Here is a 14139-nt window from a genome sequence, read left to right as displayed (position 1 = left end):
TTGTTTGTTTCTTTATTGTGGCTTTTTTTTTAATTATTAAAAAGAAGATATTTTATCGTCATTCAGAATGATAATATATACATAATTTGTTATAATACTACAAGATACTTAAGTGACATGTACATTACTTTAGCATGAATGAAATTTACGATTACAAAATCGCACTGTTCCATTTTTACATCTCCATATCAAACTATTACAAATGCATAACAAAGCATATACACGCGTAGTTCCTAATTATTACAGAAATATAATAGAATCATATACAGTTGGGAGTTATTACTCATTAATAACAATATAATATGTTGTGCAATGAATGAACAATATTTCAAAAAAGAGCCTCCCACAAACACACATACACGCGCGCACACACTCACAGACACACAGACAGACAAACATAAAATTCGACCTATCCACCCTCCCTCTATACATACCCAAAACTTTCCAAACCCAACCCCCCCCCCCCCCTCCCTTTCCGAACCCAGCCACATCTACACAGTCATTGGAAATCCAGTCTCTTCCACGTCCCACTTGGAGTCTGAGATAGAAATATTAGCAATGTTAACGATACAAAAATGATAAAGCAAAATGGTAATGAGATATATGGTAACAGGGTAGAAAAAGATAGTGAGATAGACGGATTAAAACTAATGCTGTTGTCACAACCTCGCCGTACGTCTTTTTGCATCTTATGGTGCACCAAATTTAGTTACAAGCGCATATTACATGCAGGAATATGTTAAATTAGAAGATGAAACTCGAAATTCATAAACGAACAACACCTTTTGCAAGTTATAACTTCATGAAGACTTTTCAATGTTAATCAACAGTTGGCCTACACAAACTTTCCCTATCACAGGCACATGACAAGGGAGGTAGGATGGGGTGTCCTAAGTTCGTTTACATTTTAATCAAACGAATAATATATTTAATCCATAATTTCTCATATTATACACAAATTTATTAAAATCAATGAGTACAAATGAACGTTCAAATATTAAACTACAAATAGGTGCAATTAGAAAATGTTTTGTCTAATGGATTCCTGCGATTTCGAGATCTAAAAATTAGATGCCGTATTGGAATGCGCTACAACTGAAGAAAAGGTCATCAAAACAGACCATAATTTGCGCACGAGAGTTAAAAGGACTATGTCCCTTTTGCAGCCAACCTCAAATTCTGTAGAACTTTGCAGGCATTATGAATATGTCATGTATGTCCTATCTGTGAAATTTAAACGTTAGCAGTGTCCTAATATTCAAATTATGCAAGGAAACCCGTTTACTTGCTAGACTTCACTGTCAGACACTATTGAGTGACTGACTGGCATTTTTCTTCTTTGGTAATAACATACATAAAATGAGCTGTAAAGTATACATGAGCATCAATGACTCACTTCTTGTGATGGCCAAAATTAAACTGATTGAATCTTTGCGCAGCATACAACGTATGACCATTCGGTACAATGGCCTGAAAATCAAGACTATTACTTATTGGCTCTATAGTTCCTAAGTCGATTTGGCAACTAATAGTCGTTATTTTCCCACTTGAAGACATTTTAGAGCCCCACCTTTTTTAGGGAAGTTCTAAATTAGTATTATCTTTCAAATGCCGTTGGAATTTAAGCTTTTCATTTTGTTGGCCTGTAAATGGGACATAGTACCTTTAAGGAAAGTGATTTATCAAAAGACGATCAATCAAAGGTAAGGTAATTACATAATAGCAAGTCAGTATATCATACAATCATTTGGTATCACTTTTTACTAAAAATGTCGATGATATCGTTTTTCAAATTAAAGATTTCGTAACCCTTTTCTGTAAGTTCCTTATTTCAGAACGAACGCAAAAGTCTCCATAATTCTTTTGTCAATATTTTTATACTTTCATACCCAATTTTGTCACTGTTTAATTCAATGTTTCTCTTTCCATTTGTGATATCAGAATTTCGAAATCTTAACGATTTTTGTTGAGTTATGGAACTGTTCGCGAATGAAGGTCACGCGCGAACTATGGTCACACCACCATACGTTTGCAAGAGAAGGTTGTGTTTTGGCAAGGATGAGACAATAATTACAAGCTCCGCCGTTTTTTAAAGTCATTTTTGGAAGAAAATCATTGTAAAGTTATCCATCGTTAAGATTTGCTTTTCAAATGCCCTCTCATTTGAAACATCACATTAGATAGCTGAAATGCTTGAACAATTCAACAGGCCATGCCACATATTTTTGTAGCCCCATACACACATTTCTGTGTACATGGTATTCAGTGCTAGAGACTTTCAGCACAAATTATGTATGCTACCTCGAACATGATCACCGTTATGTAATCATGCTTGCTCCTGGACTGTTTAATTCACAGTGAAGTCTGAGGACCAATACTCAACCTTCTTCTTAAACGGGTATAACATTGTTCATTTGCCGGTTTGATCTCATGCTCTTCTGGACCTTTGCCCAGAAGACCTCCTGACCTTCTTCATCCTCTGTCCACAGCAAATAAGGCTTGTTCCGACTCAGCAAGAGCCTAACAAGGTACGGTAGATGGTCATCATCGATGTCTTCAAAGAAAATCAGGATGACCTTCTCCAACTTTGTGTCATTCATGTGCTCCACTGCCATACGGAGCTTGGTCATGTACCAGGTATCATCCACAGACTGGTTGCTAAGCAACAATATTGTCTTGTGGCTGTTTTCGATGACGTCATAGATGGCGTTCAAGTAGAACAATCCTGGGTGAAGATCGGCATCACCAAATATGACGCGCTCCAGATGAGGCATCCTCTGCTCCAGAAAAGGTTTCATGAAGTCATTTACCCACCATTCATCGTCGTCATGAAACATGAGGTTGAGTTGGTATTCATAGTCCTCCGGATTCCGATCTTCAGTGATCTCATGGTAACCAACGATAGCCAACTTGAGGAGATACAACTTATAGTTTATCCACCATCGGTTCAGATACACGAGTATACCGAGGGTTAAAACTAAAATCGGCGCAAAACATGCGGAAACGATTATCATGGCATTGATCCTACAATATTCAAACGGATGGAACGACCAAATTATTTGATTGACCAACGGTTTTAAGGAACTGCTAGAGCATAGGGTTTCATTTTCTGGATCGAAATTTATTTTTCCTTCAACCTCGTTCAACCATTGTCTGAACCAGGTGAGTTCGCAATCGCATGATAAGGGATTTTTTGCAATATTTAATCTAATCAAACTTGACGGCATGAAAGTGTTGGAGGCTACGGTCGAAATATGATTGTTCTGTAAGTACAACTGTACAAGTTCATTTGTGCCCCGAAATAGCTCTTGGTCGATGAATGTAATTGAATTATACTGCAGCTGCAACACCTGTAAATTGTACAATCCATGAAAAGCGTCCTTGAAAATGCTGGTTAATTGATTTTGAGGCAGACGAAGCACTAGCAGGGTCGTTAAGTTTGCAAATGTTCCTGACGCAACTTGTAGTATACGACAACTTGTTAAGTCTAGCTCAACAAGACTACCAAGCGGGGTGAATATGCCAGGAATATTGTGTAGGTTATCTAAAGAGTTTTTCCGTAGTTTAAGGATATGCAATGAGACCAAGCCTGAAAACAACGATGTCCCTGTCTGTATATCAACTAAATCCTCAGCTTTGAGATGTGATCCCGACATATTGAGAACCCTCAGCGCAGATGTATTCGTGAACTGGTCAATTGATGACATTTTCAACAGGCTATATGACATATCCAGATAAAGTAGTTGTTGCATATTTCTAAACGAACCTTTCATAGTAAATTGTCTCAAATCCGTCATGACGAGGGATTCTAAGGAACCAACTGATGTGAGGGCGTCCTCTGACATTTGAAAAAGATTGAAATTGCCTGAAACAATAAGTGTTTTCAAATTTGCCAAGCCATTGAAGGTGCCATGAGAAAGAGAATGGAGATCGTTGTTTGTAAGAACAAGAGTCTGGAGATTAGTTGCCTTCCATGGTCCGACCGCGATGCGACGGATGCCACTTTGATCTACCACCAGGCTGCGGAGAAACCAGGATCTGTCAAACCATTGGGGATCCAATGTCGCGAGGTTATTACGTGACAAATCAATGTTCGTGAGATTCGAGGCGCAAGCGAACGAGGCGCGGGGAAGTGAATTTATTTTATTATAAAACAAACTGAGGGCTACCAGTGCATGTAAGCCACAAAAAGATTCATTATTGATGCTCGATATACGATTCCCTTGAAGGTTTAGGACTTGCAGTTTTTCAAAACCACGAAGAGCATACCTAGGAATGTTACTTAAGATGTTAAAATTTAATGTAAGTTCTTTAATCAGTGGCACATTTCCTTTTTGTACCAACGTTGTGTTCACTGGATGAATGTACTTTATGCCTGAAGAATCCATCAGAAGTCTATCGATTTCAAAGTGGCCCATGAAATACCCGACGTCGAAGGTAGCTAACTTGATATTGTTCATGTTCAGAGTACCTAATGTGGGCAGATTTCCAAACGCCTTAGGTTCAAGAAACGTCACATTGTTATCATCTACATTGAACTTACGTACAGAGCAATTTCTCCAAGGTAAAAAGTCGCCCTCCTTTATAGATGTAAGTTTGTTGAAGGATAGATTAACTTCTGACATATTCCGCCATCCATAACATTGTCCACACTTCTGAGTACTGTCCAATGTAGAAGAGATGTTACTTATCTTGTTGTGTGATAGACTTATTATATATAAAAGAGCATTCTTCCGAAGAAAATACATAGGCGGAACAATAATCAGGTTATAATCTAGTCTCACGACCTGCAATTGTGGTCGAGTTTCAAATGTTCCACTATCAATGAAGGCAATTACGTTGTGACCAGCATACAAGTCTTCAAGTTGGTTGTAATTCATGAACGACGTGTTTAAAAGTTTTGTTAATTGGTTGTCACGGATGGATAATACCAGCAGTTCATGCGGAAGGTCTTGGGGAACTGAGGTTAGATTGAGATGAGCGCACCGAGCGTTGCGACGAACCTGGACATGACATGTATAGTTTGGCTGTTGTGAATTGATTGGCATGTCCACTCTAACCTTCTGTACGATACCTCCCAACAAGATTCCCATGCTTGGTTTCTGGAATAGAAGACACTGAAGGTACTAGTTTTGGCGACATCCTCGCAGGCACGTATGAGTCATATCGGAACTAACGAGTCAGCAAGTACAATACTGTATATATGTATCAAAGTCAATCAAATATACCACAAGCAGTTCAAGCTTTTAGTGCGGTACAGTATGTAATCCCGTAGGATTTTTGTGCCAAAGTTCATTTTTTTGCTGTTTTGGCTTCAAAAGGGTCTCAATAGGCCAGTTTCGGCGGTTACGTAATGCGCGGTTACTGTAACTAAGCCCGGCAAGCTTTGTCAAATCGCCATTTTTTATCTGTGCGTTGTGTATTAGAATGTCGGTTCTTGCCGTTTAATTGCATTCATATCTTTCTATAAAAACTGCGTGTTTATATATGAATTTCTGTTTTGGCTGGAAATGTCTTCCAACTTGCCATTCATCAAGTTGAGTTTCAGGCAGCTGCACTAATTTCTCAGAAAAAGAGGAGTTTCGACCACGGTATACACCCGAGAAAAGACTCGTTAAATTAGCGTCCGCAGTAGCGGACTAGCCTGCCCGTAGCCCCTGACCTACGGGGTCCGTGTCACTCGGTAGACGTGGCTGTGTGTGGGGAAATTACAACGGGCAGCATTTTCGTTAAGTGAACTAGTTACATACCTCCCTTAAATTTGACGATATTCCTGACTTTGGGACCTAGACCTATTCAATTATCTAGTAGAAAATATGGCGGACCATGCATTTATGATCGTCGAAAACTGAAGGCTTTTAAGAGTTTAGAAGACTCTGATTAACATTTTCCGATGGCCATATGCATGTGGAGAAGCTTGAGTACAACCCCCCTCTAGCTAGCTCTCAGCAGCTCATGATAGCGATCGACTCGTGTTTTTTTAGAATATAGGTCAAACCGACGCAAAAAGACAGAACATACCAACTTGAACAAAAAGAAAAATATATAAGTATTAAACAAACAAAAAGTAGAAGTCTAATAGAAAATGTAATAACAAATTTATTTTTAAATGTTTTTTTTAAATAATAATTGCTACGTGAATAACGAAGGTCCAGCATAATTATAATACTGTTCACTTTTATTTTATGATAGGGTCTAATCAAACTTAATTCCTAATCTTATTTTAAACAATAAAATTCTTCATCAGCTGATTCTTCTTCCTTGCCATCATAAATGTTTTTTTATTATTACTTTTATTATTTTGTTTCCATTGCTCTATTATTATTTAACAATCTTTGCTTCACAAAGTTCACACATTCCTTTTCCTTGTTCAGTGTTTTTCCGTTCAACATTATTTGTTTATCATTATTCATCATTCTTATTCTAGCTCTCTGTCATCGGACGACATTATTTTATAAATATTATTTTATTAATACAAAGACCTTATAGTGTAATCATTATTACCTTTCTTATTATTTCTCGTTACTTTTGTTAATAATATTGATTCTGCGGTCACTGTGCTTGCTTCTGGTTAGCCGTTTCTCGTCCGCCTTGAAATAGTTCGTATCGAGGCGTTTACAAACATTTTTTAATCCGTAAATTTGTTTTCATTATGAAAATGTGAATCGCGCCTACACGAACACGAACACGTGGTACGCGCGCACGCACGTTCTTATGCAAGTATAAGTGACTGCGTGTGCGAACGAGTGGACAATAGTTCATCACTTCTTTTATTTCTACGTCCAAATTTGTACTCAGTTTCAAGTTAAGGTAAATGCAAATTTGAATGGAAATTACCGATATCGGCTAGCTAACTGATATTTTGGTGCTTCGCTTTCTGTTTCATCACTGGCTTTCAATTCAAGCCAATGTCGCATGTATCATCGACCTCGTTTTTCTTCTTTTTGAGGGGTATCGTGCGCTGCCTCACTATATGAACATGACGACAAAGAAAGCGGACAAAATATACAGTTCCTTAGGTAGACAAAGGAGCATCCCTTCACTGCTATTATGTAAAAAGGTGAATATGCAAGTGACACCTGTTCTACACATTTTTACATAATAGCAGTGAAGGGATGTTCCTTTGTCTACCTGAGGAACTGTATATTTTGTCCGCTTTCTTTGTCGGTCATATTCATAGTGCCTGTACCGGGGCCTTGTCCGAACAGGTTTGGCTGCAACTTGCAAGATGTGAATCGCTAGTTCTGTAACAGCAATGCTTTCCTATTATTCCTGCCTAAGACTCAGCGATTTTAAAGATCAAATGTATGAAGAACAAAATCACATCTCAAAGATATTAATTATTCAAGTTTGAAACTGCCTCCTTTTTCTTCTCTCTCTCTCAAAATAGCGAAAACAAACGATACAATCACACCTAGCGACCCGGGCCTAGCGAACACATGCGGTCATGCATGTACATTGTATGCACGCAAAGTGTAGGCTGCTACGCACCGCGAGCTCTTTGTTTGTCCGACCCTCCGATTACGTAATGCGATTTAAAGGTCTCTGAATACATTACGAAACTGGCCTATTGACCAAAAATGATGGGGTTCAAATTTTCAGACCCCTCCTTCATTTCATGGGGGTCCTAGACCGGGGGCCAGTGGGGGTCAACCTAGCTGGGAAGGAAACCAATTTTAATGTGCACAGATGTAAAGATCGCATAGCTCCACATAACAAATTGACCGTCTGGCATGTTCCAAGTGGTGGGTGTGGCTAGGGGGACGCCCCCACCAAAAAAGTGTCCCTTTTGACGACAAAATAGTATTGTGTAAACAATATTTTGAGGAAACCTTGAACCACCATGGGTTTGGTGTCATATGAAAGAGAGTTAAATTATCTACATTTTGATACCAATTTCAAAGAATTTGGGATTAATGAACATCGCAAAACTAAGTAATAAACATGATTTTTGTGATTTTTTTTTCGAAAAAATTAATTTTTATAAAAAAACATTATTTTCCATATATCAAAATCGGAGAATTGCATTTGTTCATAACTTTCCAGGAATTTGCTTATGTACAACGACAATATCCTGAGCGAGGGAGAGGTTTATACTTTGCTTCAATAAAAAGTTATAGCAATCCAAAGTTATTGATTTGATTTCCACAAAAACAACATTTTTTGCCCACATGTGTAATAACTGTATGCATCTACGTGCATTAGTGTATTAAGGACCTGTTTCGTGTGTTTACATCGAGTTTTAAAGATAACTTTGAACTAAAACCTCTAATCACCATGTATTTGGTGTCAAAAGAGGGATAATTAAAATACCTTCATTCTGATATCAATTTCAATGAGTAGTGTGTGATATATTAATTTTGAGCACAAAAGGTGCTTTATTGTAGATATTCCTCTGCTTTTTGCCAGTATATCGGTATATTAACTGGACAAAAGTGATTAGACATTTAGTAGTGCAGAAAGTTCAAAGGATTTAGAGCCCTGAGTGCAATTGATAAGTTCTTCTTCTGTACTCTGGGACTGTTTCAGGAAATATGGGCATTGGCAGTTGCCTCCCCCCCCCCCCCACCCCACGCCGCCCCTTCCAGCCGTATGTCATAATCTTGCCAATGCCCAAGATAAGTTAGTGCATCGATCAACATGAATATAATATAATATCGCCATATTTGGTTTTGTGGTTTATTTTGCCTGACTACTATAAGAAAACACGTGTATGCTTGTAAACAACCAATACTCCGCATAATTCCTATTATGATAAGATTAGAATGACATAAACTTTTCTCAAAAAATAGTTTCGGCTAGGTATGCAAAGTAATTTTTTCTCTCGATTACAAGTAATTCGGTACAAAAATCGAAGGAACATTATGAAACTACTTGATTCGATTGAATCTCAGTTTTAGTCTTTGTGTGTTTAAAATAGGAAGTTCCAGAACTACAATTGAGATCAATTAGAAATCTTTTCTGCTTAGCCATGAATAATTTAAAATCGTTACTAACTCCTTGAACTTCTGAGGATCTCCCGATTTAATGATTGGAAAATGTCATTAGGTACCAGCTTATAATTTTGACAGCACATCACCGTCTACATTAGAGTTCTATCATGCCTGTTGCATAAATCATATGGTCTTTTTGAACATGTTGCTGAAATGACATGATTTTCTGGGATTTTTTCTCTTTTCGGGAGGTAAACTATACTTTTGTATGCCTTTGTTGGAAAATGACAAGTCTCCCAAATTTACAATTAGGCAAAAAAATATGCTTCTTTAGAAGCATTCATGTCAGGGCCTGCAGAACGGTAGGGCTCGAGCCCTCCTCACTTTTTTGAAAAAGTATGTGAAAGACAAAAAGAAAGAATGAGTGACCTGCCATGCAGTGTCACAAATGAGGTGTCAAAATATGCTCTTCTGACCGTAATTAAATACCTAAAACCCCTGAGCTTCCGGGGCTCCACACCCTGGACCTCACCAAGGGCACTAAGACGGGTCCCTGGATGCTCATCTGACCATAATTAAATGCCTTAAACGCTGAGCTTCATGGGACACAGCCCCCTAGACCCTACTTCAATTAGTGACATGCCAGTGTCACAAATAAGGTATCTAAATATGCTTATCTGACCGTATATGATGACTAAAACCCGTGCAGCTTTCGAGGGCTTCGCCCCTTGACCCCGCCGGGGCAAAGACAATGGACCCCACGCCAATTTACGCTGCACTCGCTTCGCTCTACCTGATCGTTAATACTCCACTTTGAAAAACGTTCCGCGGGGCCGGCATGTAACGTGTAAGAGTGGTGGTGGTGCAGATTTTTCTTCTGCCCCAAAAATACGTTTTTGCTCATTACGCCACTGCCCCTGAAAGGTGAGCCCCCTGGAATGTTTGCCCCCTCCCCCAATCCCACACTGTTGAACTCTCTGCACTACTAAATGTCTAATCACTTTTGTCCACTTAAAGGTACTATGTCCCTTTTGCAGGCCCAAAAAATGAAAAGGTTAAATTCCAATGGCATTTGAAAGATAATACTAATTTAGAACTCCCCTTAACAAAACGGAGCTGGAAAATGTCTTTAAGTGGGAAAATAACGACTATTAGTTGTCAAATCGACTTAGGAGCTATAGAGCCAATAAGTAATAGTCTTGATTTTCAGACCATTGTACCGCATGGTCGTACGTTTTATGCTGTGCAAAGATTCAATCAGTTTAATTTTGGCCATTACAAGAAGTGGGTTATTGATGTAGACAAATCCTTTACAGCTCATTTTATGTATGTTATTACCAGAGAAGAAGAAAAAGCCAGTTAGTCACTCAATACTGACAATAGTGTCTGACAGTGAAGTCTAGCAGGTAAACGGGTTTCCTTGCATAATTTGCATATTAGGACAATGCTAACGTTTGAATTTCACAGATAGGAAATACATGACATAGTCATAATTCCTGCAAAGTTCTACAGAATTTGAGGTTGGCTGCGAAAGGGACATAGTATCTTTAATATACCGATATATTGGCAAAAATCAGAGGAATATCTACAATAAAGCACCTTTTTGGCTCAAAATTAATATTTCACACACTACATCACTCATTGAAATTGATATCAGAATGAAGGTATTTTAATTATCCATCTTTTGACACCAAATACATGGTGATTAGAGGTTTTAGATCAAAGTTATCTTTAAAACTCGATGTAAACACACCAAACAGGTCCTTATTACACTATAAAATGCACATAGATGCATACAGTTATTACACATGTGGGCAAATATGTTGTTTTTGTGGAAATCAAATCAATAACTTTGGATTGCTATAACTTTTATTGAAACGATATATAAACCTCTCCCTCGCTCAGGATATTGTCGATGTAAATAAGCAAATTCCCGAAAAGTTATGAAAAAATGCAATTCTCCAATTTTGAAATATGGAAAATGATATTTTTTATAAAATTATTTGTTTTCGAAAAAAATCACAAAAATCATTTTTCATACTTAGATTTGCGATGTTAATTAATCCCAAATTCTTTACAAATTGGTATCAAAATGTAGATAATTTAACTCTCTTTCATATGACACCAAACTCATTGTGGTTCAAGGTTTCCATAAAATATTATTTACACAATACTATTTTGTCATCAAAAGGGACACTTTTTGGGTGGGGGCGTCCCCCTGGCCACATCCACCACTTAGAACATGCCAGACGGTCAATTTGTTATGTGGAGCTATGCGATCTTTACATCTGTGCACATTAAAATTGGTTTCCTTCCCAGCTAGGTTGACCCCCACTGGCTCCCGGTCTAGGACCCCCCAGGAAATGAAGGAGGGGTCTGAAAATTTGAACCCCATCATTTTTGGTCAATTGGGACCCTTTTGAAGCCAAAACAGCAAGAAAATCAACTTTGGCACAAAAATCCTACGGGAGCTGTCTCAGTGACATACCGTACCACACTATTAGGTTGAAGAAACGTCACATTGTTATTATTTACGTAGAACTTATCGACAGAGCAATTTCTCCAAGGTACAAGGTCCTCCTCATTTATAGAAGTAAGATTGTTGAAGGATAGATTAACTTCCGACATATTCCGCCATCCATAACAGTTTCCACTCTTCTGAGTACTCACCGAAGTGCCGGAGATGGTACTGATCTTGTTGTGTGACTTATTATGTATAGAAGAGCATTCTTCTAAAGAAAATAGATAGGTAGAAAAGTAATCAGGATATGATTTAGTTCCAAGACCTGCAATTGTGGTAGAGGTTTGAACGTTCCCCTATCAATGAAAGCAATGATGTTATGAACAGCATTCAATCTTTCAAGTTGGGTGTAATTCATAAAAGACCTGTTTCCAAGTTCGGTTAATTGGTTATGATGGATGGATAAGACGAGCAGGTCATGCGGAAGGTCTTGGGGAATCGAGGTAAGATTGAGATGAGCGCACCTAGCGATGCAACGATCTTGGACTGTGCATGTATAGTTTGGCTGTTGTGAACTTATTGGCATGTCCACTTTAACCTTCTGCACGATACTTCCCAAAAATATTACTATCAAGAACACGAGTGTTCGCATCAAGGAATCCATCGTGAGACGAGCCATTTTGATCGTTCTCCACAAGTACCCTGAGCTGTTTGTTAAAATCAAATTAGCGATGACACTGATTTTCAATGCTTCGTTTCCGAAATAGAAGGTACTACAGCTGGCAATATCCTCGCAGGCGCGGAAATCATATCGGAAATAATGATTTAGCAAGTAAAATACTGTATATATGTACATCAAAATCAATCAAATACACGACAAGTTCAATTCCAGCTTTCGTATTCATGAAGCAAGTAGGATTTTTATAACGCTATTGGCTTAAAGGCAGTATATTGGTTTCAGGGGAAATGGGCTTCAGATTATTGTTACAAATAAACAATGCATTTTCTCAAGAACCCTCTGTAGGCTTCTTATGACTTTATTGCACAGTCTTATTTAGACCAGGATATAGCTTGTTTCACACACTTGAATTTAATTGATTAGTATAATAAGCTAGTCATTCGTCGGTTTGCAATCGATATGTGATATGGGAATAATTATTACCATTAATCAAGTGAAGTCCTTGAATTTTCTTATTATGTTCTCCTTTTCTTTGTATGATTTCTTTTCTTAATTTCTTTGTTCCTTTATTGCTGAAGTATCAATAAAGTGATGTATGGTAGAAAGTGTATTCATTCACAACACTTGTTGAAATATTCAAGAGGCATGGATTGAAATTCGCAAGCACTTTTTAAGACCTGATGAGAATAAATCGAAAGTGCTTGTGAAGTTTAATCCATGCCTTTTGTGTATACATGTATAATCCATCAAGCGCTGTGAATTGAATTGTTTTTACTATTTTCACTCTGCATCTCGTTGGACAGCTCTTTTAAGCATTTCCAACATACACACACACACACACACACACACACACAAGCGCGCGCACACACACGCACACACATACACACACATATATTCACATTATTAAGAAAAATGGTGGGGGGGGCGGGGAATGAGCAATAATTTCTTGTTTTCCCGAAATTTGAAAATCGCGCCAATCGTTATTTCGCTCAGTGAGGAGGAGGTGGGTGGGTGGGGGGGGGGGGGGGGTAGTGAGAGCATTTGTGTTTTTTTTACAGCAAAACAAAAAGATGAGGGGGGATTAACCCCCAAAACACCCACTCCTTCCCCCCCCCCCCCCCCCCCCCCCCCACTGCGTACGCGCCCGGTAGTAGTAGTAGTCACTATGAATATGACTGACAAAGAAAGCGGACAAAATATACAGTTCCTCAGGTAGACAAAGGAACATCCCTTCACTGCTATTATGTAAAAATGTGTAGAACAGGTGTCACAAGCATATTCACTTTCAGTTAGGCCTTAAAAAAAAATTGATGACTTGGCGTAACGGGTCACTGAAAATTAGGGTAGGTAGGGCGATTTTTTTTTTTTTTTTTTTTTTTTTTTGTGGTTGTTGTTGTTGTTGCTTATATTTGCATGCATGAAATTAGCCATTCATACACATACATACATACAGTGGCGTAGATAGGTCCTCAGACATTGGGGATGATCTGATGAGAGGGGTAGACCACAATATGTTCAAATAACTCCACGCACACACGCACACATATATGGACACACACACTGTGTAATAGTGACACTGTTTCAGACAACAGCAAATCAGAAAACGGATCACAGTTTTCCTTATATGCCTTGATGTTCTTAACCACAAAATTATCAGCGGCCAGATCTTGAACGATTTCTCCGATTGTTGCTTCAATGTCCACCTTCCGAAGAACGCTGAATATAACGTGAGCACCAAATTTACCCGTGAACTGAACGCCATAGGACGCCATGTTGGGGATACAATCGCCTAGCGGTACTATGGCGTACCTGCCCGCTGCATGCACTCAGCGCGCGAGCTGGCCCAAACACGGCGCGGCAAAGCCCATAACGAAAGCAACAAACATCCGGGTTTTCCCCACTGCGATATCGATATTTACGCAATCGCAATCGGATCAAAAAAAATAAAAAAGCGTAGGGTCGGCGATAAAAATAGGGTTGGGCGGGTTACGCCAAGCAGGCGCGGATCCAGGGGGGGGGCCGAGCGTGCCTTGGCCCCCCCCCCCCCCCCCCCACGCGCAAAAAAA

At 38.8% G+C, this 14139-nt stretch overlaps 1 protein-coding gene across 1 annotated transcript; it reads right to left on the bottom strand.

Annotated features, from left to right (window-relative positions):
- Nucleotides 1–2390: 2390 nt before the first annotated feature.
- On the bottom strand, nt 2391–13845 carry LOC115923185 (toll-like receptor 13). The gene is made up of 2 exons (XM_030983526.1): nt 13686–13845; nt 2391–4528 (listed from the first exon to the last, which is right to left on the bottom strand). The coding sequence occupies exons 1-2, from the start codon at nt 13843–13845 to the stop codon at nt 2391–2393; spliced, it is 2298 nt and encodes a 765-aa protein (XP_030839386.1).
- Nucleotides 13846–14139: the final 294 nt, after the last annotated feature.

Source organism: Strongylocentrotus purpuratus, unplaced genomic scaffold, assembly GCF_000002235.5.
Source record: "Strongylocentrotus purpuratus isolate Spur 01 unplaced genomic scaffold, Spur_5.0 spur5_scaffold_13, whole genome shotgun sequence".
NCBI lineage: Eukaryota > Metazoa > Echinodermata > Echinoidea > Camarodonta > Strongylocentrotidae > Strongylocentrotus > Strongylocentrotus purpuratus.
Note: the sequence above shows the minus strand (reverse complement) of the source record. Positions and strands in the feature narration are given on the sequence as shown.